Below are 20080 nucleotides of genomic sequence, written 5' to 3'. Positions count from 1 at the left end.
AAAAATAAAGCTGAACTTCTTGCATCTATGTTGAAACAGAAGAATCTTCTTCACGATGATGACAAAGTGTGTTATTACCAAAATAAGTAACACGTTAACACAATTTTTCACAGTTGATGGACCAATGGTGTACTGTAATAATGTGAATGGCCTCTTTGAAGAACTGAATCAAGAGTATTTTGTTGCAGATTGGCGACTTCCCAGAGAAGTTTGAAAGAAGTGTTGCATCACAATGGAAATATGAAACCATCAATCCCTATTGCTCACTCATGTCATCTAAAGGAAAGATATGAAAGTCTGCCAGTTGTTTTGGATGCTATACAATATAAGCATCATTAATGGAATATCTGTGGAGATTTGAAAGTGATTGGTCTGCTAATGGGAATGCCAGGAGGTTTCACAGAATATTGTTGCTTCTTGTGTTTATGGGACAGTAGAAATACAGTATAGCATTATGTTTGTCGTGATTGGGGACAGAGAAACATCTATGGTCCAGATAGAGACAATGTTCACCATTATCCTTTAGTTGCTCCAACAAAAATCTTTCTTCCTCCACTACAGATAAAGTTGGGATTGGTTAAAAACTTTGTGATAGCCATGGCAAAGACAAATTCATAAGGGCTCCAGGACATTTCACAGAATTCTCCAGCGTTTCACCAGCAAAACTGAAGGAAGGGGTATTTGTTGGTTCTCACATCAGAGAGCGTATGAGAGATGATGTGTCTGAAGGAACTCTAAATGATAAGGAATTGAGATCTTGGAAATGCTTCAAGTGGATCTGTGAAAACTTTTTTGGAAAACAAAAATCTCCAGAATATGTTGAAGGTGTTGAGGGAACTGCTAAATGCATACCAGTGTCTTGGATGTCACATGTCTCTGAAAATGCACTTTTTTGCATTCACATTTAGATTTCTTCCCTCAAAATCTTGGGGATGTAAGCAGGCCCGGATTGGTAATCTGGCGAACCGGGCAGATTCAGGGTGGGCTGGTGGCTATGTAACACAGTGGGCCGCCGGCCCTTTAAAACATCTTACTAGAGGCACTTTGTGTGTGCGCTCTTTCCTTGCATGTGCTGACAAGAGCCACTGTGGCACTTGAGAGACAGTACGTGCTCGCAGCGGCGGCTGTTATGATTGAGTCACCGAGGAGGAAAAAACAAAAATGCAAGCTCAGCCCAGAAAATCAGAGAGGTTGGAAATTAGTGGATTGCAGACCCCTAATCCTATCACACAACTAGCAGTAGCCGTGGAGTGTTCCTACGGTGATCCTAGACACCTCGTCACAGCCGGAGATCTAAATAAGCCTAAAGAGAGAAAAGGGAAAAACTGACTGCCCCAGAGCAGACCCCAAAGCAATAGGCAGCCCCCAACATATAATGACGGTGAAGCAAGATGAAAACACTAACACAGATAGAAAGATAGGATGAGCAAACGATGGGGCCCAAGCTAACTAAAAAGGACAGGACAGAAAAGCTGCTGTCTGCAATCCGAAAAAAACCCTGCTAAAAATATTACCAACACAACTGATAAGCAAAAAGGACCCTGAAGTCACTAGACTTCAAACCCTATATCAGCACTCAGAATATTCTGAAAGCAGAGCAAAAGAGAACACTGATCAAGGAATAAGAATCCAGCACACCCCCAGCCGGGGATGGCTGAACTCCAAAACAAGGTAAACAAAACCAAAACTAATAAGTTCAATAGCAGAGCAAAAACCTATCTTTGGGAAGCAGGAATCAGACTGGTCTCCAAGAATCCAGCAGAGAAATCACCAGCCACTCAGAAGGGTGTCGGCTGCCTTATATCCAGTCTGAAGTTCCTGTTACCCAGTCACAATCCACCTGATCAGGTGTTTGGTTTCTTTCATCCAAATCAGCCTCACTACCTTCCTTCACCAGAAGAGGGAGATCCTCGGACACAAAAGGTGAATGAACAGATGAGCTCACAACAGGCGGCCCTGTGTCAGTGTGTGCAAGCAGGAGTGCATGCACACAGGGTATTTTGAAAAGGCCGTCGCGGCGCGCGTAGGGCTCTTCAGTCTGACGCTGGCCAGTACCAGGCTACCAGTGTCAGAGCAGATTATTTTCCCTGCGCTACTCAGCAGTGACCTGCCAGGGATCCGCTTCTCTGCAGAGGGGCATATGCCCCCCAGGCGGATCCTCCAGCAGCTCTGCAGGGACACAAGACGGGCTGTTTCTTCCCCCGGGCCAGGCCAGCACTGCGCCTTTAAATCTTGTGTGGCGGGCATGGCCGCATCACAGCCAGCAGACAGACATGGCCCTGTCTGCTACGATGATATAATGCAGCGCGCCCTGCACTGCTATCCTCCTGCTGGAGAGGAACATCAAAGGAGCATGCATGTGGGTCAGTGAAAAGTCGGGGGAAGGTAAAAAAAACCCTCTATTTATATATATATTTATATGTCTATAGATATGAATTTTATAAGATTTTTTTGTATATAAGTCCAAATATGTATGTGACTGCACATGTGTATGTCTGCATGCATTCATGAGTGTCTGTGTGCCTGTCTATGTGCGTGTATGCATGTGAGCATGTCTGCGAGTGTGTCTATAAGCGTGTCTTTATGCATGTTGCAAGCGTGTCTGTGGGTGTGTCTATAAGCATGTCTGCATGCATGTGTGTAATCATTTCTATAAGCATGCCTGCAAGCTAGACTGCATGTCTGCTTGTGTGCATGTCTGCTTGTGTGTTTGCTTGCGTGTGTGTCTGCTTGCGTGTTTGCTTGCGTGTGTCTGCTTGCATGCGTGCGAGTCTCCGTGCGATTGTTTATAAGCATGTTTGTGTGCGTGCGTTTATAAGAGTGGCTATAAGCATATCTATGCACTCATCTGAGTGTGTGAGCATCTCTCTGTACATGTCTGCATGCATGTCTATGAGGGTGAGTCCCACTATACACTATATACACAGCTGCACTCTATATTACAAATTCAAATTCAAAGAAGCTTTATTGGCAGGACTAAATACACATTAGTTTTGCCAAAGCAAGTGTACAAAAGGGAATAGGGATAGGGATGTTGGGTAGGGGCTGTAGGAAAGGTGGATGGGGCAGATCCAGGATGGGGCTATAGAAGTCCATGGCATAGGGAAGGTGGATGGGGGGGATGGGGCAGATCCAGGGTGGGGGCTATAGAAGTCCATGGCATAGGGAAGGTGATTGGGGGGCATGGGGCAGATCCAGGGTGGGGGCCATAGAAGTCCATGGCATATCATAGTTCTCTTTCTCGCAGTCTATGACATTCGCTCACATACCGCGCCGCTATCTCCACTGCTCTCTCTTCTTCCCCCAGCAGGATATAGGTTTTCTCTTCCTCCTTCATGGTGATGAAATCCGGGAAGAGATGTGAGAGTCTCCTGAAGTGAGTGTCCCTCACTGCTGAGTATTTGGGGCAGTGTAGCAGGAAGTGGGTCTCATCCTCGATGGCCAGACTGTGGGCGCTGAGTCTATACCGGCTCAGGATCTTGCGGTCCGGGAGTTTCTCCAGGTATGGGGCCAGTCTGTAGTCTCTCTGTAGACTCCGGTACATGGTCAGTTTCTGTGAGTTGATGATATCGTTCTTCCAGTCACTTACGTACCTCTCCTGACCTTCGTCTACCATCTTCCTAATTCCAGCTTTTGTCAGGTTGTTGTGATTGGTGTTTTGGTCAGGTTGGGTTAGGGTGGGCTGTTCCGAGGATCCTGGTTTTTCTGTTTCACCTACATGTGTCAGGGCTTTATGGTGATGGGAGCTTGGATTGCTCCTACGTAGGTGAGCCCGGAATGACAGTGCCCTCTTTAGAACCGTTAGGTGTAGAGGGAATCTGCCCAGCTCGGCCCGGCAAGCACTGTTGGAGGTACTCCGATGGACTTGGAGACGGTGCTTGCAGAATTCCAGGTGGAATATTTCTGTTGGGCTGGAATCCCACCTTGACCAGTCTGGGTAGGTGTGAGGACCCCAGACTTCGCTGCCATACAGGAGGATTGGGCCGATGATAGAGTCGAAGATTTTTAACCAGACCCTCACTGGTGGCTTCAGAAGGTAAAGTTTCCTTCGGATGGCATAGAAGGTTTTGCATGCTTTGTCTTTCAGGGTCTCTATGGCTTGTTTGAAGCTCCCTGACCGGTGAATCTCTAGGCCCAGGTAGGTATATTTGTCCGTTCCTGTAAGGGCGCAGTTGTTGAGGACAAATGAAGGGTGCTGGTCTGATTTTCTCTTTCTCTTCTGGAACACCATGATGTTGGTTTTCTTTAGGTTGACCGGTAGTGCCCAGGCAAAGCTGAATTTCTCTAAGATTTTCAGGTTGTCTTGGAGGCCTTTCTCGGTTGGTGACAGAAGCAGCAGGTCATCTGCATACAGCAGGAATTTCACCTGCGCATAGTGGAGGGTGAGACCTGTTGCTGTGGAAGATTCCAGAGCGGTAGCCAGCTCTTTGATGTAAATGTTGAAGAGCGTTGGGCTTAGGCTGCAGCCTTGTCTGACTCCCCGGCTCTGCTGGAAATAGGCCGTTCTTCTGCCGTTCACACTCACACTGCAGAGGTTCTCGGTGTAGGAGCTTTTGATAACATCATAAGTCTTTCCTCCTATTCCGCTCTCCAGCAGTTTCAGGAATAAGCCTGGGTGCCACACCGAATCAAAGGCCTTTTTAAAGTCCACGAAACAGGCGTATATCTTCCCGTATTTTGTATTGTGGACGTGTCTCTGAATGAGGCTGTGCAGGGTGTAGATGTGGTCGGTAGTGCGGTGGTTTGGCATGAACCCTGCTTGGCTCTTGCTGAGGACGTTGTGCTCGGTGAGGAAACTGAGGATCCTCTTGTTCAGGATGCTGTTGAACAGTTTTCCCAGGTTGCTGCTGACACATATTCCTCTGTAGTTGGCTGGGTCATACCTGTCCCCATTCTTGTGGATGGGTGTGATGAGGCCTTGGTTCCAGGTACGAGGGAAGTAGCCGGCACTTAGCACAATATTGAAGAGTTTAACCATTGTGGACTGTACTTCAGCATTTCTAGTAGGATTCCATCCAGGCCACCGGCTTTTCTACATCTTATGGAAGAGATTCTCTCTGCTACTTCCTGTAATGTAATAGGTGTATCCACGGGGTTTTGGAAATTTTTTACTTTTTCCTCCATTGCTTTTAGTTTTGCCATTATGCTTTCCTGTTCTTGGCTTAGATATTACTTACCACAGTATATATTGTGGAGCTGTGTATACTTCTGTCCTGTATACATGGTGTAATTCTCAGTATCTGAACTTATTATGTGTGTGTCTGTGTGTATATGTATGTGTATATATTTAATATATATAATCACTATGATAAATTGTGGAAAGCGGCGGACTCTTTATTAGCCCATGTGGCAACGTGTCAGATCCATAATATAACCTTTCTCTGCTGTGGAACTAAACTGTTGTCACATGGGCTAATAAAGAGTCGGTCCCTCCCCGCTTGCTCATGGCCCCGGCACTTGCGATACTTACCTCTTCCCACTCCTCCGCTGTGGCGTCTTCTGACTTAGATGTTTCAGCTCAGAGGGTGCGATGAGGTCACTTCTGTGCGCCCTCTGCCTGAATAGTCACAGTGCAGAGAGCCGGAAGACGGCGACGCTGAGGTGTCCAGAGAAGAGCAGCGGCCAGCGAGGAGAGGGGAGGATTTTAGGTTTCTTTTTTAAAAATGTTTTGAGCAATATATGGGGCCCATCATATACTGGAGCATCATATGGGGAACATTATGTATCAAGCATCATATGGGGCCCATTATACTGAAGCATATGGGGCCCATTATATATGGGAACATCATATGAGGCCCATTATATATGGAGCATTATATGGGGCCCATCAGATAATGGAGCATCATATGGGGCCCATTATATATGGAGCATTATATAGGGCCCATCATATAATGGAGCATCATATGGGGCCCATTATATATGGAGCATTATATGAACCCCATTCTGTTTTTAGCAATATATAGGGCCCATCATATAAAGTACGGAGCATATGGAACTTATTCTGTATGGAGCATTATATGGGGCCCATTCTGTATGGAGCAAGGTATGGGGCTCATTATACTGTATGGAGTATTATGTGGGGCTCATTACACTGTTTGGAGAATTATATGGGGCTCATTATAGTGTTTGGGGTCTTTATATGGGTTTCATTATACTGCTTGGAGCAATATATGGTGAGCAATATATGGAGCTCATTATACTGTATGGAACACTATGTGGTACCCACAATGCTGTATGGGGCAATATATGGGGCTCATTATACTGTATGGAGCACTTTGGCATACCCATAATACTGTATGGAGCAATATATGGGGCTCAATATACTGTATGGAGCACTATGTGGTACTCATAATACTGTATAGAGCATTATATGGGGCTTATTATTTTGTATGCACCAATATATGGGGCTCATTATTCTGTATGGAGCAATATATACGGCTCATTATACTGTATGGAGCACTATGTGATACCCATAATACTGTATGGAGCATTATATGGGGCTCATTATTCTGTATGGAGCAATATATGGGCCTCATTATTCTGTATGGAGCATTATATGGGACTCATTATTCTGTATGGAGCATTATATGGGGCTCATTATTCTGTATGGAGCAATATATCAGCCTCATTATTCTGTATGGAGCATTATATGGGACTCATTATTCTGTATGGAGCAATATATGGGGCTCATTATTCTGCGTGGAGCATTAAAGGGGGCTCATTATTTTGTATGGAGCAATATTCTGTGTGGAGCATTATATGGGGCTCATTACACTGAATGGAGGATCATGTGGTCCCCGTAATATTCTATGGAGCATTATATGGGGCTCATTATTCTGTATGGAGAAATATATGGGGCTCGTTATTCTGTATGGAGCATTATATGGGGCTCATTATTCTTTATGGAGCATTATATGGGCCTCATTATTCTCTATGGAGCAATATGTGGGCCTCATCATTCTGTATGGAGCAATACATGGGCCTCATTATTCTGTGTGGAGCATTACATGGGGCTTGTTATTCAGTATGGAGCATTATATGAGGCTCATTATTCTTTATGGAGCATTACATGGGACTCATTCTGTATGGAGCAATATATGGGCCTCATTATTCTGTATGGAACATTATATGGGGCTCATTATTCTGAATGGAGCAATATATTGGCCTCATTATTCTGTATGGAGCATTATATGGGACTCATTATTCAGTATGGAGCAATATATGGGGCTCATTATTCTGCGTGGAGCATTAAAGGGGGCTCATTATTTTGTATGGAGCATTATTCTGTGTGGAACATTATATGGGGCTCATTACACTGAATGGAGGATCATGTGGTCCCCGTAATATTCTATGGAGCAATATATGGGGCTCATTATTCTGCGTGGAGCATTAAAGGGGGCTCATTATTCTGTGTGGAGCATTATGTGGGCTCATTATTCTTTATGGAGCATTATATGGGACTCATTACACTGAATGGAGGATTATGTGGTCCCGTAATATTCTATGGAGCATTATATGGGGCTCATTATTCTGTATGGAGAAATATATGGGGCCCGTTATTCTGTATGGAGCATTATATGGGGCTCATTATTCTTTATGGAGCATTATATGGGCCTCATTTTTCTGTATGGAGCATTATATGGGACTCATTATTCTGTATGGAGCAATATATGGGGCTCATTATTCTGCGAGGAGCATTAAAGGGGGCTCATTATTCTGTATGGAGCATTATATGGGGCTCATTATTCTGTGTGGAGCATTATATGGGGCTCATTATTCTGTATGGACATTATATGGGGCTCACTATTCTGTGTGGAGCATTATATGGAGCTCATTATTCTGTGTGGAGCATTATATGGGGCTTGTTATTCTGTATGGAGCTTTATATGGGGCTCATTATTCTGTATGGAGCAATATATGGGGCTCATTATTCTGTATGGAGCATTATATGGGGCTCATTATTCTGTATGGAGGACTATACTGTCTGGTTTCTGACCTACTGTACCATAGTTATCACTCATGTAATGTAAGAAATGAAATCTTTGGCATTGTATACCTATATTTCTCTGCTGTATCTGTGCATTACAAATTGTGGTATGTGTTAAAGGGGCCACTGAGACTTTCACCTGGGGCCCTCAAAAACCTGGAGCCAGCCCTGTATGACTTGCACACTACCCACTTCTCCTTTCTTGTTGTCAAAGAGGCCACATTGGACTTTGGGAGGGTCAATTTTGGTTTGTATTTTAAATATTACTATGGCCAAATAAAAATAAAATATTGGAAAAGCGGTTTAAATGCATTATCCCATGTAATCCCCCCTCCTCTGGATAGGGGATAACTTTTCAATTGCTGGAGAGCCGACTGCTTGGACCCCCATGATCCTGAAAATTGGAACTATGTAGAGCAGCATGTAAATGCAGCTGTGGTCGATCATACGCAGTGTGGCGCCATTCACATGTGGCTCTTGAAATGTCTCCTTTTAGGAGATTGAGGAGCACGACAAAGTAAAGCAAAATTCACTGATCGAGGTGAGGAGTGTTATAATTTGTGGGCTGGTGGGGTTTGTGTGGCAGGGCTGCTTTTTTGTCCCAGTCCGGCCCTGGATGTAAGTGATGAATAAGGCGAGCGGTTTCACCAGGACAGTAAAGTAATGGAGCACCGCTACCAGGGTTTTTGGAATGACTCAATGATGGAAGATTACTGTTGGATGTTATATAGGCACAACCCTGAAAATCATACCGACGACGGTCTATTGTCAAGCACTTTTAATTTCTGCTCATATTTTGGTTTCTATTTTGAAATTATTTTGGTTCAATAAAAGCTGTTTTGTAAGGTGAAGCATTTTTTTCTGATATGTAGATTTCTGACTTCTTAATGTCACCAGTATATTTCCTATACGTTATAATAATGATGCTGCTCCAAAGTACAAAGTCACCTGCGATCAATACAAAAAATATTTTTTTGTAATCCTGTGATTTATGACGTGGAGTCAATCCATGAAATCAGGGCTCAAGTCATTCCAACACATCTCCTGCAGGCGTGAATAAATGTATATTACAGACATCAGCCACGCACAGCTTAGAGATATATCATGGCACAGGTGTAATGTTTTTATGTAGTTTCTCGCGACCCTGTTTGAAGTTAGTCAATTTTAAATTGAAAAGTCAGGATAAAGGGAAACTCTGTTATTGTACAGAAATTCACACTTGGCCTCACTGCACTCATTCTACGTACGCAGTCATTTGGCTTTTTAGTTTACAGAACTGAGCAGGTAATGGTCAGCGTCTTCTAATCCCAGGGGGTAGGTGGATCCTCCAGGTTGTAACTTCTATAGAAAAGGGCTTTCAATGACCAATATCATTTGAACAGTTTTGGGTGGAGTAACATGTTGTGGTCTAGCGGCAAAATGGTGATCACACAATTGTGATATGGTCAGACTTCACCATCGATAATGCAGCCACAGCCGGTGACAGAGAAGAATCTGTGACTTCTCTATATTTAGTGGTTACTACTCACCTGACCAGTTATAAGTAGTAATCTTCTCTTTACATCGCTCGTCATTCCTCACATATGTCTCTGTAGTATTAATATGGGTCAGATCTTCACCCTAAAATAAATATTGTAAAAGTCACAGACAGATGGAGAAGTCACATCTATGATCAGCTCTAATCCTGCCATCTCCACCATTCACATTACACAAGTATAAAACATATACTGTAATATTGTTGGATAAAACAAGACTAAGCACAAGACCTTCACCACCATCTAGACATTATAGGGGAGATCACATGACAAATTCTCTCCATCTATGTCACGCTCGCGCCTTGGCTGAATGGCACGAGCCAGGGGGTTGTGGCCCCACTGTGCCACAAACCAGACTACCCTGGAAGGGGCGTGACTACGACAGCTACCTCGGTCTTCACTGGAGCCTCTGATGGTGAGCTCAGGCTTGTGCGGCAGGTAGCTGTCGGGTGCCACTCCAGGGTGGTGTCAGGCTGTGGCTGCTGATCCCACTCGGGGACAAGTCACTTGGACAGGTGCTATAGACAGGCAGGCAGGTAGACTCGACAGGCACGGCTGAGACACTGGGCAAGCAGGCGTGGCTTGGAGACACTGGGCAAGCGGGCACGGCTTGGAGACACTGGGCAAGCGGGCACAGCTTGGAGACACTGGGCAAGCGGGCACAGCTTGGAGACACTGGACACGGCTTGGAGACACTAGGCAAGCGGACACGGCTTGGAGACACTGGGCAAGCAGGAGTGGAATATGAGGGGCGAGTTTGGACCTGTACACACAGGAGGTGCAGGTATGGATATAGGCAGGAAGGAGTGGAATATGAAGGAACAGGTTTGGACCTGTTCACACAGGAGGTGCAGGTATGGATATAGGCAGGAAGGAGTAGAATATGAAGGAACAGGTTTGGACCTGTTCACACAGGAGGTGCGGAGTAGGCTGGACTGCAAGGGAGCTGTGCAGGCAGAGCGGCTAGGGAGCCGTGCAGACAGAGCGGCTAGGGAGCCGTGCAGACAGAGCGGCTAGGGAGCCGTGCAGACAGAGCGGCTAGGGAGCCGTGCAGACAGAGCGGCTAGGGAGCCGTGCAGAGAGAGTGGCTAGGGAGCCGTGCAGACAGAGCGGCTAGGGAGCCGTGCAGACAGAGCGGTTAGGAAGCCGTGCATACAGAGCGGCTAAGGAGCCGTGCAGACAGAGCGGCTAAGGAGCCCTGCAGACAGAGCGGCTAAGGAGCCGAACAGGCAGAGCGGCTAAGGAGCCGAACAGGCAGAGCGGCTAAGGAGCCGAACAGGCAGAGCTGCGAGGGTGCAGATGCACAGACAGAGAGGACACAAGGAAAGACACAGCAGGGAAGGAAGCCACGGACAAGGAGACTGACAGACAGAGGTAAGACTGAGTTCAGACAGAGACACAAGGACAAAGACACAAGGACCAGGATATTCTGCCTCCTGGCAGGCGGACAGAGAACAGACAAGGCACTGGGAACAAGACTCAAGGGCCAGGATATTCTGCCTCCTGGCAGGCGGACAGAGAAGTACTAGGCAAGGTACCAAGACACAGGAATACGCAGTAAGAGCCTTCAGAGAAGGCAAGACATAGGACAGGGCCTGGCTGGCTCAGCAGCAAGGAGCTAACTGAGTTTAGACATTGCACAGGCAAAGGTCAGTGGGTGTGGCGAAACTAAATAGTCAAGGGCTCTAGGTGATTGGTCAGGGACATATTACACAGGTGCACCCTGACTGCATAAGAACCAGAGAGTTCAGGCGCCGCCCCCCTATACACACAGTCTGGAAACATGGAGAGCAGAGGCACAGAGCTGGCAACAGACAGAATTCACAGCATGGCTTGAAGCAGAAAGTAAGTTGGTGTGCGGGGGATGAGAGGCCATGCAGTGATGCCAGCAGGGTTGTTACAATCTACCTGATGATCCTGAGGAACATTAGGATCTTCTTGTTTACAGTCCTGTGGAAGAAGAGGATGGGGACATCTCTCTGATGTTGTCCTCTTACTGGACAGATCTGGAAGAAACACTTACAGGGACTGAATTCATTCTTTACATACAGATAATTATAGGCCGTGTGTGTATAATCCTATTACCTGGTGATGTGAGGGGCTGGGGAACCTCCAGCATGACGTCCTTGTACAGATCTTTGTGTCCTTCTAAATACTCCCACTCCTCCATGGAGAAATAGACGGCGACATCCTGACATCTTATAGGAACCTGACGCATACAATGATACAGTCATCCCCCTCAATCCCTTCATAGCATTATTGTATAATTTTGCAGCATTTCCAGTAGTGTCACCTGTCCAGTCAGCAGCTCAATCATCTTGTAGGTGAGTTCTAGGATCTTCTGGTCATTGATGTCTTCATGTATCATGGGGTGAGGAGGAGGCCCTGTGATTGGGCTCAGGAGTCTTACCCATCCCTCAGACACAGGGTCCTGACAGCGCTCACTAGAGGTCTTCTTCACTACTGTGTAATCCTGGTTATGGAGAGACACATTAATAAATCTCTGTACAGACATTTCCAGAGTCCTCATCTCACCATTACTGTTCTTCTCTTATTTCCATAGATAAGAATGATGTAATGTGATGTCATCAGAATCTCTCACCTCTCCAGTAAGTCGGAAGAGGATCTCTAGGGTGAGGTGTAATGTCCTCTCCGCCATCTTGTCTCTGTTCATATCCATCCTTGATGAGTAAATCAAGAAAATTCTCTTATATAGAAGATCTCCACTGAGAGGATCTGATATTGTAGAGACCTAAATGAGAAGATGAAACGATGTAGCATCATAAAAATCCCGTGTAATAATAGTCAGGAAAATTTGAATCATTTTACAGGGGTTCAATTACACCTCCAGTACTTTCCGCTGCATCTACTGGGACTGACACGCTGCCCTTCCCCCCATTAGGTTTGTACAGTACACACAAATAGCTGAAGTCTCTCTCCACCAGCACTGTGTAATTCTACCCCTTTCTTTCCCCCCTCCCTCAGGAACGTATTTGTGATCAGTTCACTCAGCCGTTGTGCAAGAGTACATGGTTTTGAAAATCACTTTGTTCCGTAAGGACCAAATATAATGGCGCAGAATATTCATAGAAGCAGGAAACTTTAAATTTCTGGAAACTGCGGGTTTAAAGTTATCCACAGCGGGTTTTAAAGCTTTGGCGCCTATCCGGAATCAAGAAAAGGGTTCCCACCGTGCACTAGCCGCAGGTAGTTCATGTTTGGTATCGAAAGAGCGGTAATTTCATAAGAAAAATGGTAGTCCCGCCATCCCTCTGCGAGCCTCGCGGCCAGAGTTATGACACATGAGTTTTCAGTAACTTTTGAAAAGAGTACATTCCCTAGCTCCGCCCACCCAGTGAGGTCAGCCAGAAGAAAGTATAAGGCTAGCAGGCTTATTCAGCCTGGTGTTCAGACCTGGGGTGACAGCATATACCAGCCCTGCTGTGGACTGAATCCTGGTCCTTGAGAACTCCCCTCGCCCTCTCCCACATGGTGTTGCATTGAATGAGAACTGTAAGTTCATCCTTTAATCCCTTTTTATCTTGTAATTGCCTGTATATATTGTAATTGTCTCATTTTTAACATCTTTTTATATTTTTGTAAACACTGTATCTTTTCTGGAGTAAAACTATACACATTTACTAGCTTTGTTTTCCTTTCTTTATAAATGTATTGCCATGACCTCCGTGCTAAAGCTACGCTACTGTGTGGGTTGGCTCCTGACATGATGTTAATTTTAATTGTCCAAACAGGAGCTGGTGGCAGCAAAGTGTGTTCTGGGGTATTTGGGAGATTCTGGCATTGACGGAATGGAGGTTTTACATGTGTATTTCCTGCCTAAGACCGGGGATATACATACCGCCCCCACTGCAGAGTGCCCAATAGCCAGAACACAGCAAGGCAGCCTTTCTGGAGACTACTTACCCTAGGTGTAGCTCCCTGCCTGAGAGCTGCAAGTTCCAAACTGGAACTGGAAATTGGGATATAATAAATCCCTGGCCAGGGGGCAACTAAACCAACCCGGTTCGTGACTATAATACAATTACTGGAGAGATAATAAGGGAAACATATGAGGAGATTTATTATTTTACAGTATTTAGTTTTTCTTCTTTATATCTACTAATAAAACCTATATATTTTAGTCCACAGACAACAAGCAGTTTCCTCCTCAGAGTCGGCAGCTGAACAAGTTTCTCATAGACCAAGGGTCCACAACCTGTAGCTCGGGAGTCACTTGTGGCTCGCCATCCCATGAATTGTGGCTCGCGGCTGTCTTACAGCTTGGTGCATTAGCTCCAGGTCTAGCTAACAGGTATGAAGAGCACATTTCAAAATGGTGAATTTTGTGAGTAGTCCTGCACAGAAGAGCAGATCTGGTTGCACATATACTGGTCTTAGAGGTTTCGATGTTTTCTAAGTATGGTATGCTGGAGACAGGATACTACCTGTCCGAGGAGGTGCCTGAAGCTGGATGTGACAGTGTGTTGGGAGTGCTGGATGGGAGAATACTGAATGGGGGAATTGTGGGGACCACTGGATCTTGTTATACGACATCTGGGGGATTTCTGTGGAAAAGCTTTGGTTATCATTATACCCGTAATGGGGGCTCTGATTGCCACTACTGTGAGGGGAGAGGGAGCTGGATGTGGCTCACGACCCTCTCTCAGAGCTGAAGGTGGCTCTCTAGATCAGAAAGGTTGGGGACCACTGTCATAGACTCATCTTCCATAACGCTAATTCTCGTCTCATTTACCGACACTGGAATCGGCATTAGCAATACTGCAGGAGATATTCATTACACGTGACAGGAGAAATAACTACTTCATGATGAGGACGACATCTTCATCTTCTACTACGGCTCTAGAAACATATTTGGCCAGAGTCCGTCACTGACTCCATCCCCACCGGCCGTCTATATGAAGGTTTCCCGTCTTCCCCGCACTGTAATCTTCTATCACGTTAGATCTCAGGTCTGATTCACACACAGAAGTTTGAGGCTTTTATAAAAGATGGATTGTAAGAACAACAAGACAGGAAATATTTGATGATAATATCTCTATGTAGTCTTTTTTTTCCTGGATATGATTTGTTTTAGCATTTTCCTATAGGCTTCCGTATACTACATGAAAAACACACAAAAAAAATACTGTGGGAACATTATACTGTGTCTGGGGGCCCCGTACAATGAGAGAAAGGCTGGAGTCACACACAACGTATAAGAATACAGTCCGTTTTAAACTCTTTTTATTGAAAGATTCCACAAATTAATACAAGCATATGGCATTGCAGTATAGAATACAGATCAGCATATCATTACCATCCACGGTAGATAGCATACTTTCAACAATAGAATAAACAAGCACAACAAATAAAGTATAACATTTCTACAAGCTTTGCACCATCAAACCAACAGGTTCTTATCAGAGTTTGAGTCTGTATTTATTCAGATTGTAATAGATATTTACTCTTAAGATCACTCACAACACCACTTTCATACATTGAAGAAGGTATATTTCAGGGGTTATACCGCGAAATTGATGAAGTTATAACATCAGGGGCCAGATGTGTCTAGGGTGAGTCACACCATCTTTCCCAAACCCTGTGAAACTTTTGGCGACACCCTCTATAATATATTTTCGTATGGAATCACATAATTCACTAACTTTTTCCACTGCCGAATTGAAGGTGATTTCCCCCTCATCCATCTCAATGCTATCGCCTTCCTGGCCATAAATGGAACTTCCTGGAGAAATATTCTATCATAATGAGTCCATCTTTCCTCATCCACAACACCCAGAATACATAACTCTGGGCAACATTCAATCGGTATTCCAATTATCCGTTCCAAAGTAGCTATTACATCATTCCAATATCTTTTTATAATTCTGCATTTCTAAATAAGGCTGTCTTTACTCTAGCTTTTTTTGCACTGCGCTGCGTGTGCACACATACGCATGCGCAATGTGCCCCTATGTTTAACATAGGTGCGCATTGTCTAACATTTGTATGCGTTTTTATGTGCATGTGGATTTTTGCAGTGTGCGCCTATGCGTGCTGGAAGCACCCTGTTGCATTTTTTGTGCGCCCAACCTGTGTCAAAAAAATGAATGAGTACAAATGCGCATGGAATGTGCAAAAAAACACATTACAGTTTATGGGAACGCTGATGTGCGCATGGACGTTTTAAGAGTCAAACTGGTTAGAACGCATGCACATAAAATAAGCAAACGCATGCAAAATGCTTGATACATTTTTTGTATGCGTTCGGAATGCACACGCAGCGCAAAAAAACGCTAGTGTGAAAGTAGCCTAAGATGCCAGAAATCCGCACCACCATCCCCACACCTGTGACATTCATCAGTTGTCCTTCTGCCAAATTTATATAGCCTACTTGGGGTTAAATAGGATTAATGAAGAATGCCAATTGAATTAACTTGTTTGCAGCCGGAGACACCACCATATGTGCCTCCATTACGTCCTCCCATTGCTCATCTGTAATGGAGGGGATTAAATGCTTCCATCTACCCTCTACAGCTAGTTGAGTGGATGCAATCCTGGAATTTAACAGGAAAGTATACAGGGAGGATATCACACCTTTGGGTCCCTGAGTTGATAATACTCCTATCAACGGGTATTTAGAAATTCATCTTCTAGGAAACGGGAATTGGTACTGTATGGCGTGTCTCAGCTAGAGATATCTATAAAAGTCCCTATGGGGAATTCCAAACCTCACATGAAATTGTTCAAATGATAATAAGGTTTGATTCTCAAAAATCTGAATAAGCGACACTACTCCATATTGCTTCCAGAAATTTGGATCTTGCAAATTCTGTTTCGCCGCCCCGGAAGAAGCAGGCGGCGAAACGCGCGTCGGGGTGAGGGGACGCTGGACTACACTCTTCCATAGAGGTAATTATACATCATTTTCTCTGTGCACTGTGGCGCTTTCTTGATCAGGATTTTTTTGCCTTACATGGTGACTGTGTCATTTACACACGGCCATATTGTATTTATGCCTTTAGTTCACAGAGAGACTTTTTTCACTTTTGGGGAGGGATATTTTTTGAATATTATCTATTTTGGACATTACCTATGGTCTTTTATAGAATGAAATCTGGATAATTGACATATATTGTTATGCGATTGGCTCACACATGTTCTAGTCTGGGTCATGTATTTTCTCCTCATGATGATTTTTTGAGTGTTTATGGTGTCCCCTATATGGCATTATGCTTTTGTCATTTTAAAATAATTTTGAATAAAATGATTTTTTAATATTATTGGGATCTCTTCTTTGTTCCATGTTATTTTTCATGGGATTTGTGTTATATCTATCTTGAATTAGCCAACACTTTAGGTAACGTAGTTGACCAGCTAGATAATATAAAAAAAGGTCAGGCACTGCGTATCCACCCTGTTGTTTAGGTCTCTGTAGAGAGCTAGTACTTAATTTAGGTCTGAATGAGCCCCATATAAACGTTGCCATCAGACTATGCAGCCTCCCAAAGAAACCCTTAGGGATCCGAATTGATGTATGTTCTAACATATATAAACACTTTGTGAGAATTATCATTTTGATTAATCCAGTCCTACCCGCTACGGATAGGGGAAGTCGGGACCATATCTCAAACTTCTTCCTCATCATATCCTCCAGAGGGTATATATTGTCTCTAAGGTCTTCTATCGGGTTTTAGTTGATTATGATGCCTAAGTATTTAAATTTGGAAACTACCTGTAGATCGGATAGCGTATCTACGGTTATATTATTAAGCAGCAGCATAACTACAGATTTACTCCAATTAATTTTGAGGCCTGACAATTCTCCAAAACTATTAATCAGAATAATTGCTCTAGGAAGGGACCGTTTAATTTCTCCCAGGAAGAGTACAAGATCATCAGCATACAATCCGACTTTGTCTACCTTAGAATTAATGTCAATTCCCTCAACCAAAAGATCTTGTCTAATTTTAAATGCAATTGGCTCAATCGCCAGAGCGAAGAGCATTGGGGATAGCGGGCTTCCCTGTCTAGTTCCTCTGCCCAGATCAAAATACTCTGACAAAATGCCAGTCACCAGAATATTAGCTCTCGGCATACGATAAAGTAATTCAATCCATCCACAAAACTTATTAGTGAAACCAAATCTTAGGAGTACCCGCTGCAAAAATCTCCATTCCAATGAATCAAAGGCCTTCGCCATATCCAAAGGGCTATTGCCCAGGGCTTTTTGTATTTATGACCTATCTGTGTCAGAACCTGCACTCTTCTAATATTAGAGGAGGTGGATCTTCCTGGCGTAAAGCCGGATTGGTCCTCATGTATGATACTCAATATTACTGTTTTGAGTCTATTGGCTATTAGTTTTGTGAGAATTTTATAGTCAGAGTTAAGTAAGGATATAGGATGGTAAGAACCACACTCCTCAGTAGGCTTATCAGGCTTTGGGATGACCACAATAGTGGCATCATAAAAGGACTGAGGAAGCAAGTGCTTTTCAAGTGCCTCAGAAAGAGTTTTCATCAGAATTGGCCCAACCTGGTCTAGATATCTTTTATATAGTTCTATAGGCATACCATCAGGTCCCAGAGTTTTCCCATTAGAAAGAGACATGACTGCCTCCTGAATTTCCTCCAGAGTGATCTCCTTGTCCAGAAATGCCTGTTCTTCATGGGAAAGTCTAGGGAACTCTATCTGGCCCAAATATTCATCAATTTCTTCTGTAGTACAGTTTAATTGGGAGGTGTACAGCTCTCTAAAATATTCTTCAAATCTATTTGCAATTTGGTCAGATCTGAGCAGCGGGGTTCCCTCCCTTGTATTAATGGATAATATAGATGGGGATGTTTGATTTTGTTGGACTATGTATGCTAGGAATTTACTTGATTGGTTACCCAACTCAAAGTAAGTTTGCTTAGTGAAAAAGAGTCTCCTCTGGGCTTTTTCCTGCAGATGTATCAGATACTCCCTCCCCTTCTCGAGCCATCTGTGTAAAGTATTATCGGATGGGTTATTAATATATTGTTTCCAGTGACCCACACTCATCAGCCAGTCTCTGTTCTCTTTGGAGAAAAAAGGATTTAGTTCAGCTCACCCCTCATTGATGCTGCAGCAAGGTCCGAGTAAGGACACGTCTCCACTTGGACGTCTTGGAATACTTAATAGAAAAAGGAAAGTCCAGCTCAAGGAGTAAAATCCAGAATTTTCTTTATTTATTTCATTAAAATACAAGCATGGCTGATATAGTCATCACTGCGGATTTTACCCTGACATGGGATAGCCGCACAGAGAGTGCCCGGGAGGTTCTGTACGCGTTTCGAGCGGTATACGCTCTCAGTCTAAGAGCGTATACCACTCGAAACACGAACAGAACCTCCGGGACTATAGCAGCCATGCATGTATTTTAATGAAATAAATAAAGAAAATTCTGGATTTTACTCCTTGAGCTGGACTTTCTTTTTTCTATGAAGTCTCTGTTCCCTAACATGGGATTCTCTTTCAATATACAAAATCGCAGACCTAACACATCCCCTTAAATATGCCCACATTACCAGTCTATCCGGCAAAATCAGCATGATCTGTTATGAAGACATCCATTTGGTCTGTAATGCTATCTTGTTCCCATATAAGGGATAACCAAAATGGGTGTATACGAAATCTCTTAAATCTATCACAGTCACCTAGATGGCTTGTTCGTTCTCGATGGGGTATCTGGTGTCAAGTGGGTTTCCTGAAGACATATTATCTGCGCATGCGCTTTACGTATCTGTGAGAACACCATATTCCGCTTCCTAGCACTCCCCAGCCCTCTAATGTTCCATGAAACGAGTTTAAGTGACGCCATATAGACCTCGTGGAAAATCTGTACACAGGGTAACATTCACTCCTGGAGTATTCAACTCCATCACATACAGACCATCCTCAGACAATGAAGTATAGATGCAAAGCGATTTACAATTAAACTAACAATTCTTGACCAATAGTGGTCATCAAAGCGAAACAAGAGATGCCCATGAACTTCTCCGAACTGAAGCATAGGAATAAGAAAAGTCTTCATTTCCCCTTCCCCTCAATCCGAACCACCAATAATAAATGTACTGGATTCAATGCATATCAGAAAGTCTGATTCCCCCAACCACCTTATCTCAAAAGAAGAGTATCCGTGAATTTGGGCCGACCACCCAGCTTTTACTAGACCCAAAGGATAGCTAGGTTTCCGGACCAGGGAGTATAGCACCGACGCCCCAGCATTGGATGCCCCTGCCACCCTCCCATAAAGCTACACAACATCCATTCCTCTCCTGGAAAAACAGGGATCCAGATGCCTATGCAAAATGGTCACATCAGGGTAAAATATCCAGGCGGAGTGGGGGGGGGGGGCGGATATAACCGCATTAACCAACCAATACAATAATATCTTATCAAGATTATACTTCAAGCAATAGTATTTGAAATATAGCTATCAGCCATTTTGTAGTAACTCAGTTAGGGCATCCGTATAGATCACCACATTAACAAGTATTATCCTTACTACCTCTGGCAAAGTCTCATAGTAGCAAGT

General features: G+C 44.1%; 1 protein-coding gene across 2 annotated transcripts in view; it reads right to left on the bottom strand.

Moving 5' to 3' along the window:
- The window catches only part of LOC141047230 (uncharacterized), a 218053-nt gene that overhangs the window by 13793 nt on the left and 184180 nt on the right, over positions 1–20080 (bottom strand). For both annotated transcript variants that reach the window (XM_073542191.1, XM_073542192.1), the window contains exons 2-6: positions 12125–12274; positions 11816–11995; positions 11608–11731; positions 11431–11528; positions 9517–9607 (exon numbers count right to left, since the gene is read on the bottom strand). In XM_073542191.1, coding sequence (XP_073398292.1) covers positions 9517–9607; positions 11431–11528; positions 11608–11731; positions 11816–11995; positions 12125–12274 — 643 coding nt within the window. The remainder of the gene's footprint in view (positions 1–9516; positions 9608–11430; positions 11529–11607; positions 11732–11815; positions 11996–12124; positions 12275–20080) is intronic.

The sequence above is a fragment of the Dendrobates tinctorius genome, unplaced genomic scaffold (genome assembly GCF_039654945.1).
Source record: "Dendrobates tinctorius isolate UK_male_01 unplaced genomic scaffold, ASM3965494v1 ptg000126l, whole genome shotgun sequence".
Lineage (NCBI taxonomy): Eukaryota > Metazoa > Chordata > Amphibia > Anura > Dendrobatidae > Dendrobates > Dendrobates tinctorius.
Note: the sequence above shows the minus strand (reverse complement) of the source record. Positions and strands in the feature narration are given on the sequence as shown.